This window comes from Mobula hypostoma, chromosome 9, assembly GCF_963921235.1.
Source record: "Mobula hypostoma chromosome 9, sMobHyp1.1, whole genome shotgun sequence".
Taxonomy (NCBI): domain Eukaryota; kingdom Metazoa; phylum Chordata; class Chondrichthyes; order Myliobatiformes; family Myliobatidae; genus Mobula; species Mobula hypostoma.
Window position 1 is genome coordinate 1,608,824 of NC_086105.1, and position 17,746 is coordinate 1,626,569.

The 17,746-nt window shown below is 45.9% G+C and overlaps 1 protein-coding gene across 1 annotated transcript in view; it reads right to left on the reverse strand.

The window, feature by feature from the left end:
- The window catches only part of rfx4 (regulatory factor X, 4), a 126,959-nt gene that overhangs the window by 53,087 nt on the left and 56,126 nt on the right, over positions 1-17,746 (reverse strand). Inside the window, exon 13 of the mRNA XM_063059584.1 lies at positions 17,239-17,356. Coding sequence (XP_062915654.1) covers positions 17,239-17,356 — 118 coding nt within the window. The remainder of the gene's footprint in view (positions 1-17,238; positions 17,357-17,746) is intronic.

The window sequence follows — 17,746 nt, forward strand, 5'->3', positions numbered from 1 at the left end:
CTTCTAGCTTCTACCCAGCCCTCAAATTCACTTGGTCTATCTCGGACACTTCTCTCCCCTTTCTCGATCTCTCGGTCTCCATCTCTGGAGACAGACTGTCCACTGACTTTCATAGCTACCTTGACTATACCTCTTCCCACCCTGCCACATGCAAAAATACCATTCCCTATTCCCAGTTCCTCCGTCTCCGCCGCATCTGCTCCCAGGATGAGGTTTTCCGTTCCAGGACATCTCAAACGTCCTCTTTCTTTCAGGATTGTGGTTTTCCTTCTGCCGTCATCAATGATGCCCTCACCCGCATCTCCTCCATTTCCCACACCTCGCCCCATCCTCCCGCAACCACAACAGGGACAGAGATCCCCTTGTCCTCACCTACCACCCCAGCAGCCTCCAGATCCAGCACATTATCCTCCGCAACTTCCGCCACCTTCAACAGGACCCCACCACTAAGCACATCTTTCCCTCTCCACCCCTCTCCGCTTTCCGCAGGGATCGGTCCCTCCCCACGGATCTCCCACCCGGCACTTATCCCTGTAAGAGCAAGTGCTACACCTGTCCCTACGCCTCCTCACTTGCCACCATTCAGGGCGCCAAACAGTCCTTCCAGGTGAGGCAACACTTCACTTGTGAGTCTGTTGGGGTCATCTATTGCATTCGGTGCTCCCGGTGCGGCCTCCTCTATATCGGTGAGACCCGACGCAGATTGGGGGACCGCTTCGTTGAGCACCTCCGCTCCGTCCGCCACAACAGACAGGATCTCCCAGTAGCCACCCACTTCAACTCTACTTCCCATTCCCATTCAGATATGTCCATACATGGCCTCCCCTACTGCCACGACGAGGCTAAACTCAGGTTGGAGGAGCAACACCTCATATACCGTCGAGGTAGTCTCCAGCCCCTTGGTATGAACATAGAATTCTCCAACTTCGGATAATTCCCTCCCCCTCCCTTCCTCTATCCCTATTTCACTCTACCCCCTCCCCCAGCTGCCTATCACCTCCCTCATGGTTCCGCCTCCTTCTACTACCCACTGTGTTTTCCCCTATTCCTTCTTCATCTTTCCTGCCTATCACCTCCCTGCTTCCCCTTGTTGAACAGTCTCTGGTGTGGAGTGATGGGAGTGTTATATTGTTGTGTGGTGTTGAGTGATGTGAGTGTTATATTGTATATTGTGTGGTGTGGAGTGATGTGAGTGTTATATTGTTGTACAGTGTCTGGTGTGGTGTGATGTGAGTGTTATATTGTTGTTTCGTGTGTGATGTGAGTGTTATATTCTTGTACGGTATGTGGTGTGGAGTGATGTGAGCGTTAAATTAACCATATAACCATATATAATGTTATATATATTGTGTGATGCGCGGTGTGGAGTGATCTGAGTGTGAAATCATTGTACAGTATCTGATGTGGAGTGATGTGAGTGTTATATTGTTGTACAGTGTGTGGTGTTGACTGATGTGAGTGTTATATTGTTGTACAGTGTGTGGTGTGGAGTGATGTGAGTGTTATATTGTTGTACCATGTGTGGTGTGCAGTGATGTGAGAATTATATTGTGTGGTGTGGAATGATGTGAATTTTATGTTGTTGTATGGTGTGTGGTGTGGAGTGTTGTGAGTGTTATATTAACCATATATAATGTTATATATATTGTGTGATGCGCGGTGTGGAGTGATCTGAGTGTGAAATTGTTGTACGGTGTGGGTGTGGAGTGATGTGTGTGTTATATTGTTGTGTGGTGTGTGCTGTAGACTGCTGTGAATGTTCTATTGTTGTCTGGTGTGTGGTGAGGAGTGATGTGTGTGTTATATTGTTGTACGGTGTGTGGTGTACTGTTGTACAGAGGTGCAACCTGTCTAACCATCTACACATTGAATTTCTATTTTTTTTTACTTGATTTATTTATAGATACAGTACAGAACTGGCCCTTGCAGCCCATCGAGCCATGCAACCCAGTAACCCAATGTTTTAACCCCTATCCTAATTTTTTCCGATGACCAACAAACCTACTAACTGGTAAGTCTTTGGATTGTGTGGAAGAACCTGGAACACCTGGAGTCAACCCGTAAGCACAGAGGAAGTACGCAAGTACAAAATGTTCTTCTGGAGGATGCCGGAACTGAACTCTGAACCCTTATGCCCCAAGCTTTAATGGTTCCTGCTGAACACCTTACTACCTGGTACCTTGTGCAAAGGTGTTTGCATGACACCCAGATTGTTATACTAGTAGGCCACACTGGGATCACTAGTTTCTGTTCTGGGCATCTAAGTATGCTAAGGGTTTGCAGAGTTTCTAGGTTGCCCGGTACAGAGCCAGAGACAGTGCACTTCAGCACCATGGACAGCATGTCCTCAACCCCCTTCCACAATCAGCAGGAACCAAGAGGTTTCAGGGAACACAGAACATGTCCAACTCCCACATGACAACTATAGAAGTTTATATCTGTGGTTTTACATAATTTGTAAACAGTGGTAATTGGTAAAAGAGTTAAATCCTGTTTATTGTCCCAACTCAGCAACCAGGATCATAGCAGTTAGCGTCACACTTTATAGCACCAGTGACTCAGTTTCAATTCCCACTGCTGTATGTAAAGAGATTGTACACCCAGAGTTCAGGGATGATAGAAAGGATGAACCAAACAATCTTTTCCCCGTGACAATGCGGGTTCCTTCAGGTGCTCCCATTTCCTCACAGACACCAAAGACGTACCAGATGATAGATTAATTGGTTATTACAAATTATCCTGAGATTAGGGTAGTGTTAAATTTGTTGGTTGTTGGGTGGTTTGGCTGGAAGGGCCTATTTCATGCCGTATTTCAATGAATCAATAGCCTCTCCACCCAGCACACAAGGAAGTGGGTTACAATCACTCTCCGGAAAACTGGAGGGCAACCAATAAACCAGGGTGATACGCTACTGCAGTACTGAAGGAGCCCCACTCTATCTGAATGTCAGTACTGAGGGAGTTGCAGACTATCAGAGGGGCAGTACTGGGGGAGCTCCACATTGTCAGAGGGGTAGTACTGAGGGAGCTCCACATTGTTAGAGGGCAGTGCTGAGGGAGCTCCACATTGTCAGAGGGGCAGTCCTGAGGGATCTCTACATTGTCAGAGGGGCAGTACTGAGGGAGCTCCACATTGTCAGAGGGGCAGTACTGAGGGAGCTCCACATTGTCAGAGGGGCAGTACTGAGGAATCTCCACATTGTCAAAGGGGCAGTACTGAGGGAGCTCTACATTGTCAGAGGGGCAGTACTGAGGGATCTCCACATTGTCAGAGGGGCAGTACTGACGGAGCTCTACACCGTCAGTAGGTGGCTCCCTTAGTACCTCTCTTCTCATAGTGTGGAGCTCCCTGGAACTGCTGTATAACTTTAGTTTTAGAACCCTAATAGAACGAAGAGCATTTCTAACAATAAAATTCATAAAATGATTTTTGCAATCAAATGTGCTCAGCAAGATCTCACAAGTAGCAATGAGTCACTGAGCGTAAAGTTTGGTCCCAGTGGTTGTTAAAGACAAGAAGAGCCAGTGCAGGCTGAAGAAAGATTCCTTATTCCCAGGTAACATACAACGACTGTTCATGGCTCTGAGCCTGTACTCGTTGGAGTTTAGAAAAATGAGAAGTGGGGGATCTCACTCAAACCTATTGAATATTGAAATGCCGAGACAGAGTGGATGTGGAAAGGATGTTTCTTTTAGAGGGAGAGTCTAGAACCAGAGGGCACAGCCTCAGAATGGGGGGGGGGGGGGCATCCATTTAGAACAGAGATGAGGAGTTTCTTTAGCCAAAGAGTGGTGAATCTGTGGAATTCCTTACCACAGACAGTTGTGGAGGCCAAGTCATTGGGTATATTTAAAGCAGAGGTTGATAGATTCTTGATTAGTCAGGATGTTAATGGTTACAGGGAGAATGGGGTTAAGAGGGATAATAAATCAGCTATGATAGAATGGTGGGGAAGACTCAATGGGTTGAATGGCTTAATTCTTCTCCAATGTCTGATGGCCTTGTGGCCATTTGCTTCCCCTGGATCCTATCTGATCTCCAGACCAACCTACCATGTGAGATGGGTTGGTGGGAAGTATGTTGAAATGTTTTCCAACATTCACTAGGGGAGGAGATCTGTAGGTGACTTAATATGGCTCGAAAGAGCGATGAAACAGCCAGAAATAAAGGAGTGTGAATATCAGAGAGGTTTCAGGCCAGAGGTTAGAGAGGGATGGAGGGGCGACTCTGGAGGGGTTAATATCGGAGAGGTCATAGGGGAGGGGTTATAGGCAGGAGGTTCGAGAGAGGGCAGGCAGAGGGGTTGTTCAGGAAGTTTAAAGAATTGTTGGACAGGGAGATATGTGCATCGAGCACAGAGGGTAACAGGTGAACAGCTTGTGGTGTGAGTTAAGTTTGGATGAGATGTTGTTTGTGGAGAGTGTAGATCACAGAATGTAGAACATTCTTTGATCCACGACGTGGTGCCGAACTTTACACCTACTCTAAGATCAATCTCCTTCCCTCCAACATACCTCCATTTTTCTATTATCCATGTGCCTTGCTGACAATCTCTTAAATATTCCTAATGTATCTGCCTCTACCACCACCCTCGGCAGTGTGTTGTACGCACCCACCATTATCAATGTTAAAATCTTAACCCCCCCCCCCATACAGTCCTCCAGTCATCTTAAAATCATGCCCCCTCACATTAGACATTTCCACTCTGGGAAAAAAATCTCTGGCTATCCACTCAATCTATCATCTTGCACACCTCTATCAAGTCACCTCTCATCCTCCTTCACTCCAGAGAGAAAAGACCTAGCTTGCTCCTTCTATTCTCTGATCCAGACAGCATCCTGGTAAATCTCTTCCGCTACCTCTCTAAAGCTTCCACATCCTTCCTATAATGAGGCAACCAGAACTGAACACAATATTCCAAGCAACACACATCAAAGTTGCTGGTGAACACAGCAGGCCAGGCAGCATCTCTAGGAAGAGGTACAGTCGGCATTTCGGGCCGAGACCCTTCGTCAGGACTAACTGAAGGAAGAGCTAGTAAGAGAGTTGAAAGTGGGAGGGGGAGGGGGAGATCCAAAATGATAGGAGAAGACAGGAAGGGGAGGGATAGAGCCAAGAGCTGGACAGTTGATTGGCAAAAAGGATATGAGAGGATCATTGGACAGGAGGCCCGGGGAGAAAGACAAGCGGGGGAATCCTAGAGGATGGGCAAGGGGTATAGTCAGAGGGACAGAGGAAGAAAAAGGAGAGAGAGCGAAAGAATGTGTGTATATAAATAAATAACGGATGGGGTACGAGGCGGAGGTGGGGCATTAGCATTCTCCGGCAGCTTTGATATGTGTTGCTTGAATTTCCAGCATCTGCAGAATTCCTCGTGTTTACAGTACTCCAAGTGTGGTCTAAGCAGAGTTTTATAGAGCTGCGACATTACCTTCCCCATCCTTCCTATAATGAGGTGACCAGAACTGAACACAATACTCTGTGTGGTCTAACCAGAGTTTCACAGAGCTGCAACATTACCTTGTGGTTCTTGAGCTCAAAGGTGGGTGGCTGTAATACTCTGGCAATACAACAGCAGAGTCTGGGAGTGGTGCTGTCCAGGGTGTCTGAGATGGGGAGCAAGAAGTGAACAGGAGAACTACAAGCAGGACTCTGCCACTTGACCCATCTCCACCTCCATCCTCTTCCCCACAACACTTACTATGCAAACATCTAACTCTGCCTTAACTACACTCAATGTATACAGGTGTGCAACGCAATGTGGCCTTCTGCTGCTGTACCCAATCACTTCAAGGTTCAACATGTTATGCATTCAGAGATCTCTTCTGCACAGCGCTGTTGTAACGTGTGGTTATTTGAGTTACTGTCACTTCCTGTCAGTTTGAACCAGTCTGGCCATTCTCCTCTGACCTCTCTCATCAACAAGGTGTTTTCATCCAGAGAACTACCTCTCATTGGATGTTTTGTTTGTTTTTCTGCACTATTCTCTGTAATCTCTAGAGATTTTTATGTGTGAAAATCCCAGAGGATCAGCAGTTTCTGAGATACTCAAATCACCCTGTCTAGCACCAACAATCTTTCCACAGTCAAAGTCACTTAGATCATATTTCTTCCTTATTCTGATGTTTGAACCTCTTGACCATGTCTGCATGCTTTTATGCATTGAGTTGCTAACATATGATTGGTTGATGAGATATTTACATTAACGAGCAGGTATACAGGTGTACCTAATATGTGGCCACTGAGTGGGTATTTAATGAGGTAGCCTCCACTTCTTCCCTGGGCAGAGAATTCCACAGATTCACATCTGTCTGGGAAAAGCACTTCCTCATCACCTCCATCCTAAATGTACTCCCCCAACAAAGCCTGTGGTTTGGAGTGACCGTCTGTCCTTCTCCCACTGCAGGACACCAAAGCGACCATCTCTCACCTGGTTCCCACTTTCTCACTTGCTCACTGTTCGATTGGGCCTCTTCCTCAGCCGACCTCCATTCACAAAACTCTGAATAAAGCATCAATATTCATAATCTTTACTCTGGCACCACTTGAATTTTAGCACAAAGGAACCCTGCGATCTTCCTTTCAATTAAAATATGAATGTGTTAAGTTTCATTAAACCAGTCAATTTAATTCAAATGCATGGTCTAATGTTTTAACTGAGAGAGCGTGTGAATAGAGCAGTGAGGAGGAGGTCACTATCCCAACCAAACAGGAAAACGGATTTCAATGAGACTTTATCGTCTGCAGCCATATTAGATAAAGGTGCCCCCACCCCACAAGAACCAGTGACAATTCACAATGGGACCGACACCCATGCCATAAAACACAAACATGTAGTGCCTGCTGGGACAGAGCTTCAGTCACTTAGCCATGTCACTGAGGGAACACAAACAATCCACCAACATCCCCCACCCTCAGAGCAGGGAGGGGACGAGGCTTTGTACTGAGCAGATTCACCGGACAGTATACAAGGCAGCTTTGTACAAAAGGGAGGGGAATTTTCATGCCTGTACACAGCTCACCAGGAGAAAAGGCTTAACAGCCAGTTCTGATCTCAGGGCAAGTGGTTTCTAACCCACTGATGTCATTTTTATTTTTATTTGGAGATACAGTACAGAAAAGGCCTTTCCGGTCCAACAAACCCCGCCACCCAAAAACCCACCAACACCCCAGCCTAATCACAGGAAAATTGACATCGACCAATTAACATACCAACTGACAAGTCTTTGGATTCTGGGAGAAAACTGGAACACCTGGACCAAACCAACGCACACACAGGAAGAACTTGCATACTTTCTTACCGTGGATGCCAGACTGAAGTCCAAACTCTGATGCCACAAGTTGTAATAGCTTTGCACTAACCGCTACACAGCCATGACCTGTGACGCAGGGGCCTCACAGCAGAGGGACCTTCTCCTCATGGGTGCAAGTTATGGCATTCCACAGGATACAGAGGAAAGGGTCTGGTAGAGGAGAGGATGTTTCCACCCACGGGTTGTGTTCAGGAGGGAAGGGGGCCAGAGAGGACCCGGAGGGGAGAGGATGTTCTCCCCACGTGTTGGGTTCAGGAGGGAATGGGGTCAGAGAGGACCCAGAGGGGAGAGGATGTTCTCACTCACAAGGTGTGATCAGGACAAATCCACTTTCACTGTGCCTAATACCTCACCATAGCGGTGAATGTGACAATACACTGAACTTGTGTTTCTAGGAGAAATTGGAGGGTGGGACAGTGTGGAAAGGGACCTTCAAAGAGCTTGTGGAGAAATGATGGGCTGAATGGTCTCTCCCTGAGCTGATTGAATTCTGACCAGCGGTAAGTTGAAGTCAGTGGTTTTCTCAGCCCTGGGGTCTCTCACCATTGATGACTGATGAGTACAACTACAAGCCCAATTATACCTGAGCCCACTGTCCACTTCTTCTTCTCTCTGAACACATGGAACATAAAATCATAAAACACGAGCAGAATTAGGCCATTTGGCCCATCTGGTCTGCCCCACCATTTCATCATGGCTGATCCAATTTTCCTCTCAGTCCCAATCTCGCTTTCTTCCCATATCCCGTCGTGCCCTGGCCAGTCAAGAATCTAACAATTTCTGCCTTAAATATACATACAGACCTGGCCTCCACAGCTGTTCCACTCCCTGCCTAAAGAAATTCCTCATCTCCATTCTCTGAGGCTGTGTCCTTTGGGCTTAGACTCTCCCACCATAGGAAACATCCTCTTCACATCCACTCTATCAAGGCCTTTCACCATTTAGTAAGTTTCACGGAAGTCACCCTTCATTCTTCTGAATTCTAGTGAGTACAGGCCCAGAGCCATCAAATGCTCTTCATATGACAAGCCATTCAATCCTGTAATCATTTTTTTGAACCTCCTTTTAACCCTCTCCAGTTTCAGCACATCCTTTCTAAGTTAAACAGCCCAAAACTGCTCACGATGCTGCGGGTGAGACCTCTCCAGTGGTTGGTAAAGTTCCAACTGTACATCCTTGCTTTTGTAAGACAGAGGAGCTGAATTAGGCCATTCAGCCCATCAAGTCCACTCCACCATTTCATCACAGCTGATCCTGGGTCCCATTCAACCCCATACACCTGCCCTCTCACCATGTCCCTTAATGCCCCGACCAATCAGGAATCTATTGACTTCAACTTTGTATATACCCACGGACTTGGCCGTCTGTAGCAGAGCATTCCACGGATAAGTTATATTCTGGACCTCTTGAAACGAATGCTAACAACTCATTTGCCTTTTTCACCAGAGACTCAACCTGCAAATTAACCTCGAGGAAATCCTGCACAAGGACTCCCAAGTCATTTTGTGCCTCAGCTTTTTGTATTTTCTCTCCATTTAGAAAATAGTCAATCCTTTCATTTCTTCATGACCATACGCTTCCCAACACTGTATTCCATCTGCCACTGTGCCTATTCTCCATATTTGTCTAAGTCCTTCGGTAGCATCTGTTTATCCTCAAAACTACTAGGCCCTCCACCTATCTTCATATCATCTGCAAACTTCGCAACAAAGTCTTCAATTCCATCATCCAAATCATTGACATATAAAGTAAAAAAAATTAGTCCCAACACAGACCCCTGTGGAACACCACTAGTCACCAGCAGTCAACCAGAAAAGGCTCCCTTTATTCCCAATCTTTACCTCTTGCCAATCAGCCACTGTTTATCCATGCTAGAATCTTTCCTGTAATACCATGTTAAGCAGCTCCATATGTGGCACCTTGTCAAAGGCCTTCTGAAAATCCAAGTACACAACATCAACCAATTCTTCTTTTTCTACCGTGCTTGTTATTTCTTCAAAAAATTCCAACAGATTTGTCAGGCAAGATTTTCCCTTCAGGAAACCATGCTGACTACAGCCTATTTTATCATGAGCCTCCAAGTACCCTGAGACCTCATTCTTAATTGACTCCAACATCTTCCCAACCACTGAGGTCAGACTAACTGGCCTATAGTTTCCATTCTTCTATCTCTCTCCCTTCTTGAGGAGTGGAGTGACATTTGCAATTTTAAAGTCCTCCAGAACCATGCCAGGATCTATTGATTTTTGAAAGATCATTATTAATGCCTCCAAAATGTCTTCATGCACCTCTTCCAGAACCCTGGGTGTACATCATCTGGTCCATAGTCATAGTCATAGTCATACTTTATTCATCACAGAGTCCAGGTGACTTATTTACCTTCAGACCTTTCAGATTCCCAAGAAGCTTGTTCCTAGTAATGGCAACTTCACACACTTCATGACCCTCACACCTGGAACTTCCACCATACTTCTAGTGTCTTCCACAGTGAAGACTGATGCAAAATACTTATTCTGTTTATCCACCATTTTGTTCTCCCATTTACTACATCTCCAGCATCATTTTCCAGCAGTCCGATATCCACCCTTGCCTCTCTTTCACACTTTCTGGATCTGAAGAAACTTTTGGTATCCTCTATAATATTGCTGACTATCTTACTTATGTATTCCACCTTTACCTTATTAATGACTTTTAGTTGTCTTCTGTTGGTTTTAAAAGCTTCTCAATCCTATAACTTCCTACTAATTTTTGCTCTATTATATGCCCTCTCTTTGGCTTTTATGTTGGCTGTGACTTCTCTAGTTAGCCACAGTTGTGTCATCTTGCCTTTAGAATACTTCTTCCTTTTTGGGATATATATTCTGTGCCTTCTGAATTGCTTCCAGAAATTCCAGCTATTGCTGCTCTGCCATTATCCCTGCCAGTGTTTTTTTTCCAATCAATTCTGGCCATCTCCTCTCTCATGCCTCTGTAATTCCCTTTACTCCACTGTAGTACTGATACATCTAACTTTAGCTTCTCCTTCTCAAATTTCAGGGTGAATTCAATCATATTATGATCACTTTTCACCAAGGGCTCTTTTACCTTAAGCTCTCTAATGAATTCTGGTTCATTGTACAACACCCAATCCAGAATAGCTGACCCCCTAGTGGACTCAACCATGAGCTGCTCTAAAAAACCATCTCAAAGGCAAAGGCGCTCTAGAAATTCCCCCTCCTGGAATCCAGCACCAACCTGATTTCCCAATCTACCTGCATTTGAAATTCCCCATGACTATTGTAACATTGCCCTTTTGGCATACATTTTCTATCCCCCATTATAATTTGTACACCACATCTTTACTACTGTTTGGAGGTCTGTATACAACTCCCATGAGGGTCTTTTTGTCTTTGCAGTTCATCAGTTCTATCCACAATGATTCAACACTGGGGATCTCATTGAAACCTACAGAACATTGGAAGGACTAGATAGAGTGGATGTGGAGATGATATTTCCTATGGTGGTGGAGATATCCAGAACTGGAGGGCACAGCCTCAAAATTGAGGGGCAACCCTTTAGAACAGAGGCAAAGAAGAATTTTTTTCACCAGAGAGCAGTAAACCTGTGGAATGGTCTGCCACAGTCTGTGGTGCAGGGCAATTCCATGTGTATATTTAAGGCAAAAGTTGATCGTTTCCTGATCGATCAGGACATCAAAGGATATGGCGAGAAGGCAGGTGTATGGGGTTGAGTGGGATCTGGGATCAGCCATGATGGAATGGCAGAGCAGACTCAGTGGGCTGAATAGCCTAATTCTGCTCCAACATCTTATGGTCTTATGGACCCCATGTCACCTCTTTCTAATGATTTGATTTCAGTTTTTACCAACAGAGCAACGCCACCCCCTCTACTATCCTACCTGCCCTTTCTGTACAATGTGTATCCTTGGACATTAAGCTCCCAGCTGTAACCTTCTTTCAGCCATGATTCAGTGCTGCCTACAATATCATACCTGCCAATCTGTAATTGTGCTGCAAATTCATCTGCTTTATCCCGTATACTGCGTGCATTCAAATATAATGCCTTCAGTCCTGTATTCACCCTTTTCAATATTCACTGACCTTTATGTTGCAACTTATTCTGCTGACTGCAATTCTGCCATATCAGCAGCCTCTCCTCACTACACATTGTCTCTGTTTGTAAACCAGCTAGATCATCTTCAGCATTATCTTCCGCCTTTCCTACAAAACTTCTTGCATTGAAATATACACAGCTCAGGACACTAGTCGCACCATGGTCAACCTTTGATTCCTAACTTTGTCTGTGGTCTTTCCAACATCTGCCTCCACAACTTCCCCACTAACTATTCTGGCATTCTGGTTCCCATCCCCCTGCAGCTCTAGTTTGAACCCCACCATGCCGCATTAACAAACTCTAGGATATTAGTCCCCCTTGAGTTCAGGTGCAAACCATCCTTCTGTACAGATCCCACCTTCCCTGGAAGAGAGACCAATGATCCAAAATTCTTGTGCCCTCCCTCCTACACCAACTCCTTAGCCACATATTGAATATTGAACTGTATAATCTTCCTAGTTCCAGCCTCACTAGCATGTGGCATGGGTAGTAATCCTGAGATCACAACCCTGGAGGTTCTGCCCTTTAACCGGGTCAGGTCACAGATCTCTCAGTGGGTGAGCATCTGGGGGACAGTGACCACTGCTCCCTGGCCTTTATAATTATCATGGAAAAGGATAGAATCAAAGAGGACAGGAAAATTTTTAATTGGGGAAAGGCAAATTATGAGGCTATAAGGCTAGAACTTGCGGGTGTGAATTGGGATGATGTTTTTGCAGGGAAATGTACTATGGACATGTGGTCGATGTTTAGAGATCTCTTGCGGGATGAAAGGGATAAATTTGTCCCGGAGAGGAAGATAAAGAATGGTAGGGTGAAGGAACCATGGGTGACAAGTGAGATGGGAAATCTAGTCAGGTGGAAGAAGGCAGCATACATGAGGTTTAGGAAGCAAGGATCAGATGGGTCTATTGAGGAATATAGGGAAGCAAGAAAGGAGCTTAAGAAGGGGCTGAGAAGAACAAGAAGGGGGCATGAGAAGGCCTTGGCAAGTAGGGTAAAGGAATTCTTCAATTACGTGAAGAAAAAAAGGATGACAGGAGTGAAGGTAGGACCGATTAGAGATAAAGGTGGGAAGATGTGCCTGGAGGCTGTGGAAGTGAGCGAGGTCCTCAATGAATACTTCTCTTCGGTATTCACCAATGAGAGGGAACTTGATGATGGTGAGGACAATATGAGTGAGGTTGATGATCTGGAACATGTTGATATTAAGGGAGAGGAGGTGTTGGAGTTGTTAAAATACATTAGGACAGATAAGTCCCCGGGGCCTGATGGAATATTCCCCAGGCTGCTCCACGAGGCGAGAGAAGAGATTGCTGAGCCTTTGGCTAGGATCTTTATGTCCTCATTGTCCACGGGAATGGTACCGGAGGATTGGAGGGAGGTGAATGTTGTTCCCTTGTTCAAAAAAGGTAGTAGGGATAGTCCGGGTAATTATAGACCTGTGAACCTTACGTCTGTGGTGGGAAAGCTGTTGGAAAAGATTCTTAGAGATAGGATCTATAGGCATTTAGAGAATCATGGTCTGATCAGGGACAGTCAGCATGGCTTTGTGAAGGGAAGATTGTGTCTAACAAGCTTGATAGAGTTCTTTGAGGAGGTGACCAGGCATATAGATGAGGGTAGTGCAGTGGATGTGATCTATATGGATTTTAGTAAGGCATTTGACAGGATTCCATGCGGTAGGCTTATTCAGAAAGTTAGAAGGCATGGGATCCAGGGAAGTTTGGCCAGGTGGATTCAGAATTGGCTTGCCTGCAGAAGGCAGAGGGTGGTGGTGGAGGGAGTACATTCAGACTGGAGGATTGTGACTAGTGGTGTCCCACAAGGATCTGTTCTGGGACCTCTACTTTTCGTGATTTTTATTAACGACCTGGATGTTGGGGTAGAAGGGTGGGTTGGCAAGTTTGCAGACAACACAAAGGTTGGTGGTGTTGTGGATGGTGTAGAGGATTGACAAAGATTGCAGAGAGACATTGATAGGATGCAGAAGTGGGCTGAGAAGTGGCAGATGGAGTTCAACCCGGAGAAGTGTGAGGTGGCACACTTTGGAAGGACAAACTCCAAGGCAGAGTACAAAGTAAATGGCAGGATATTTGGTAGTGTGGAGGAGCAGAGGGATCTCGGGGTACATGTCCACAGATCCCTGAAAGTTGCCTCACAGGTGGATAGGGTAGTTAAGAAAGCTTATGGGGTGTTAGCTTTCATAAGTCGAGGGATAGAGTTTAAGAGTTGCGATGTAATGATGCAGCTCTATAAAACTCTAGTTAGGCCACACTTGAAGTACTGTGTCCAGTTCTGGTCACCTCAATATAGGAAGGATGTGGAAACATTGGAAAGGGTACAGAGGAGATTTACCAGAATGCTGCCTGGTTTAGAAAGTATGCATTATGATCAGAGATTAAGGGAGCTAGGGCTTTACTCTTTGGAGAGAAGGAGGATGAGAGGAGACATGATAGAGGTGTACAAGATAATAAGAGGAATAGATAGAGTGGATAGCCAGCGCCTCTTCCCCAGGGCACCACTGCTCAATACAAGAGGACATGGCTTTAAGGTAAGGGGTGGGAAGTTCAAGGGGGATTTTAGAGGAAGGTTTTTTACTCAGAGAGTGGTTGGTGCGTGGAATGCACTGCCTGAGTCAGTGGTGGAGGCAGATACACTAGTGAAGTTTAAGAGACTACTAGACAGGTATATGGAGGAATCTAAAGTGGGGGCTCATATGGGAGGCAGGGTTTGAGGGTTGGCACAACATTGTGGGCCGAAGGGCTTGTACTGTGCTGTACTATTCTATGTTTAGCACCCAACTTCCTAAACTCCCTTTGCAGAACATCTTCACTCATCCTACCCATGTCATTGGTACCTACATGGACCACAACCTCTGGCTGTCCACCCTCCCAATTAAGAATGCTGAGGACTCAACTGAGATAGCCTGGACCCTGGTACCCGGCAGACAACATACCATCCAGGAATCTCGTTCTTGCCCACAGAACCTCCTGTCCGTTCACCTAACTAACGAATCCACTATCATTACAGTGTGCCGCTTCCCTTCTGAGTCACAGAGACAGACTCTGTGCCAGAGACTCTGTGACTTTTCTGTTAGGTCAACCCCCCACCCCAACAGTCCTCAAAGTGATATACCTGTTGCTGAGGGGGATGTCCACAGGGGTACTCTGTACTGGCTCCTTAACCCCTTTTCCTTTCCTGACTGTCACCCAGTTTCCGGTGCCCTGCACCTTGAGTATAACTGTTCTCTGTATGTCCTATCTATCACCTCCTCAACCTCCTGAATGATCCAGAGTTCATCCAGTTCCAGCGCCATCTCCTTAACTGAGAGTTGTTAGGAGCTGCAACTGGATGCACTTCTGGCAGTTGTAGTTGTCAGGGACACTGGAGGTCTCCCTGCCTTCCCACCTCCCGCAAGAGGGCCATTCCACTATCTTGCCTGACATCTCTACTGTCCCAGCTGAGCAGACATAAAGAAGAGAAGGAAAAAAACTTGGCCTTGAGCTTTTCTTTATTAAACTTTCTATGATAGAAGCCCTTCTTCGCTGAAGCCTCGAGGAGATGAAGCCTCAAGATCGCCACTCTGACTTTGTCTACTCAGATGAGGGCTGCCGCACTTGACTTGCTTTCCTCTCATTTACTCCTGCTAATCAATCCCAAACCAAAGTGGTCACTAGAGAAAGCTTTATAATGCTCCAGCAGCAACCTGCTGCTTCCTCTTCTACTCCGGCAGTGGACCTGAGTGAAATCCCCTCCTCTTAAACTTCTGGTGTTCGGAATGGTCGCTGGTCAAAGCCTCTATTATGAACATGGAAAGTTCAGGCTTTTCAGCTCATGAGATGGGCTCCATGGTACCCATTTTACTCTGATCCTACACTGATCCATAAGAACACAAGACATGGGAGAAGAATTAGGTCATTCAGCCCAGTATTCGAGTCTGCTCCACCATTCCATCATGGCTGATTTATTATCCCTCTCAGCCCCATTCTCCTGCCTTCTCCCCGTAACCTTTGATGCTATGACTAATCAAGAATGTATCAACCACCGCTTTAAATATACAATGATTTGGCCTTCACAGATCCGTTCTAAATGGATGTCCCTCTATTCTAAGACTGTGCCCTATACTCCGCCACTGGAAGAAACATCCTCTCCACATCCACTCTATCTGTGTCCTCTGGTTCTAGACTCCACCACCATAGGAAACATCCTCTCCACATCCACTCTGTATCAGCTTTTCAATATTTGATAGCTTTCAATGACCATTACCCATTTACCCCTGCTACATTCTCAGCAGATCCCCCGGATAGAAAATAAGTGCTGAGACAGCTGTACGAGACATGAGTTAGGCCACATTTAGAGTACTGTGTGCAGTTCTGTGGAAGTTTGGTGCTATTCAGAAAAAAATTGATGTTGCCTGGAACAGAGTAATCTGGTCATCAGGCTGCAATTGTTCTCACTGGAACAGGAGGCTAACGGGAGACCTTACAGAAGATTATAAAATTATCGGTTGCATAGATGGGGTACATGGTCTTGTTCCTAGGCTAGGAGAGTCTACTGCTAGTGGAGATAGGTTTAAGATGAGAGGGAGGTAGAGTCGCACAGCCCAGAAAAGGGCCCTTCAGCCTAACTCACCCATGGTCTGAGCTCGCCCATTTGCCTGTATCTGACCCATATCCCTTTCAACCTTTCCTCTACATGAGCCTGCCTAAATGTCTTCTAAACATTGTAATTGTACCCACCTCTAGCACTTCCTCTGGCAGCTCGTCCATATACCTACCTCCCTCTGAGTGTCCCTCAGGTTCATTCACCTCTCACAACAAACCTTTGTCCTCTGGCTGAGGTAATCATCCACCTTATCTGAGTGAGTGAGTGAGACCTCCGGCGCTCAGGGTCGACCATGGATATTGCATCCCAGCTGTCTAGGTATGCAAGCCTGGGCAGTACGATATGGAGAGCAAGCTGTTGTCCATGTAACCCTTTGTCCTCTGGTTATAGATTCTACCCACTGCACCGTGCTGCCTTCTGTAGCTTCTGTCCCCATGTTAGCAGTGACCTGAGCCACATCCTCACGCTAGCACCACTACCTCCCAGCTCCACAGTCAATAGTTCGATCCCGGCCTCATGTTCTCCCCGCACCGGGCCTGTTTCCTCTGTGTACTTCAATTTCCAAGCACATCTCTAATGTGACAGTTTACAGAGACCAGGACAGGAGGCAGGAGGCAGGAAGATGGTGGGCATACAAGACAGGGTTGATCAGAATCAGAATTAATGTCACTGGAAGATGTCGTGATTTTTGTTGTTTTGTGACAATACAGAACCATAAAAAAGGATAATGTACGATAAATATATATTAAAAATTAAATCGTGCAAAAAGAGCAAAATTTTAAAAAATCATAAGGGAAGAAGTGGTGAATGGTATTGATGGAATTGTCCTTAGAAGCAGTACTGATTCAATCTACCGTATCATTTCCTGCCAGTGCCAGTCACCTTATGTACAGACTCTCCTGTACCTGGTGTCCCTTTATGGACATATAATCAATCTATGTATATAAACTATCTTATGTATTTATATTTCTTTATGTTTTTAAATAATTGTGCTTTTCATCTTATTGTGTTTTTTTGTGCTGCATCAGATCTGGAGAAACAATTATTTCGTTCTCTTTTACACTTGTGTACTGGAGATGACATGAAACTATCCTGGATGCTGAATGTGTTAAGATGGAATTATGAATGTTCACATTTCAGTGCTCTTTGTCTGAGTCAGCGAGTGACTTGGCTCCCCCACACAGCGGGAAAGCAGCCGCTTACCGAAGCTCGGAGCGCTGTGCAGAGTCATATCCCGGATCACCCTTGTCCCGAAGCAGGACCACATCAGCAGGAACTGTCTGGCCACTTTCTTCAGGCTGCCTGGACGTGCTGCCGATACCTACAGGATGAAAAGCCCAGCACTGGTGAGAAGCGCAGACTGGGTGGACAGCCAGTCTGTTCCCCAGGGTAGGAGTCTCAAGTTCTAGACAACAGAGGTTTTAGGTGAGGGGGTCAGAGAATTTAAATGGAAATTATGAGGCAAGTCTTTTCCACAGACACACACACACACACACACACACACACAGACTCTCACACACACACACACAGACACACACACCCACACAGACTCAGACACACACAGACACACACAGACACACAACACACACACACACACACACACACACACACACACACACAGACTCACACACACACACACACACACTCACACACACATATACACACACACACACAGACTCAGACACACACAGACAGACAGACACACACACAC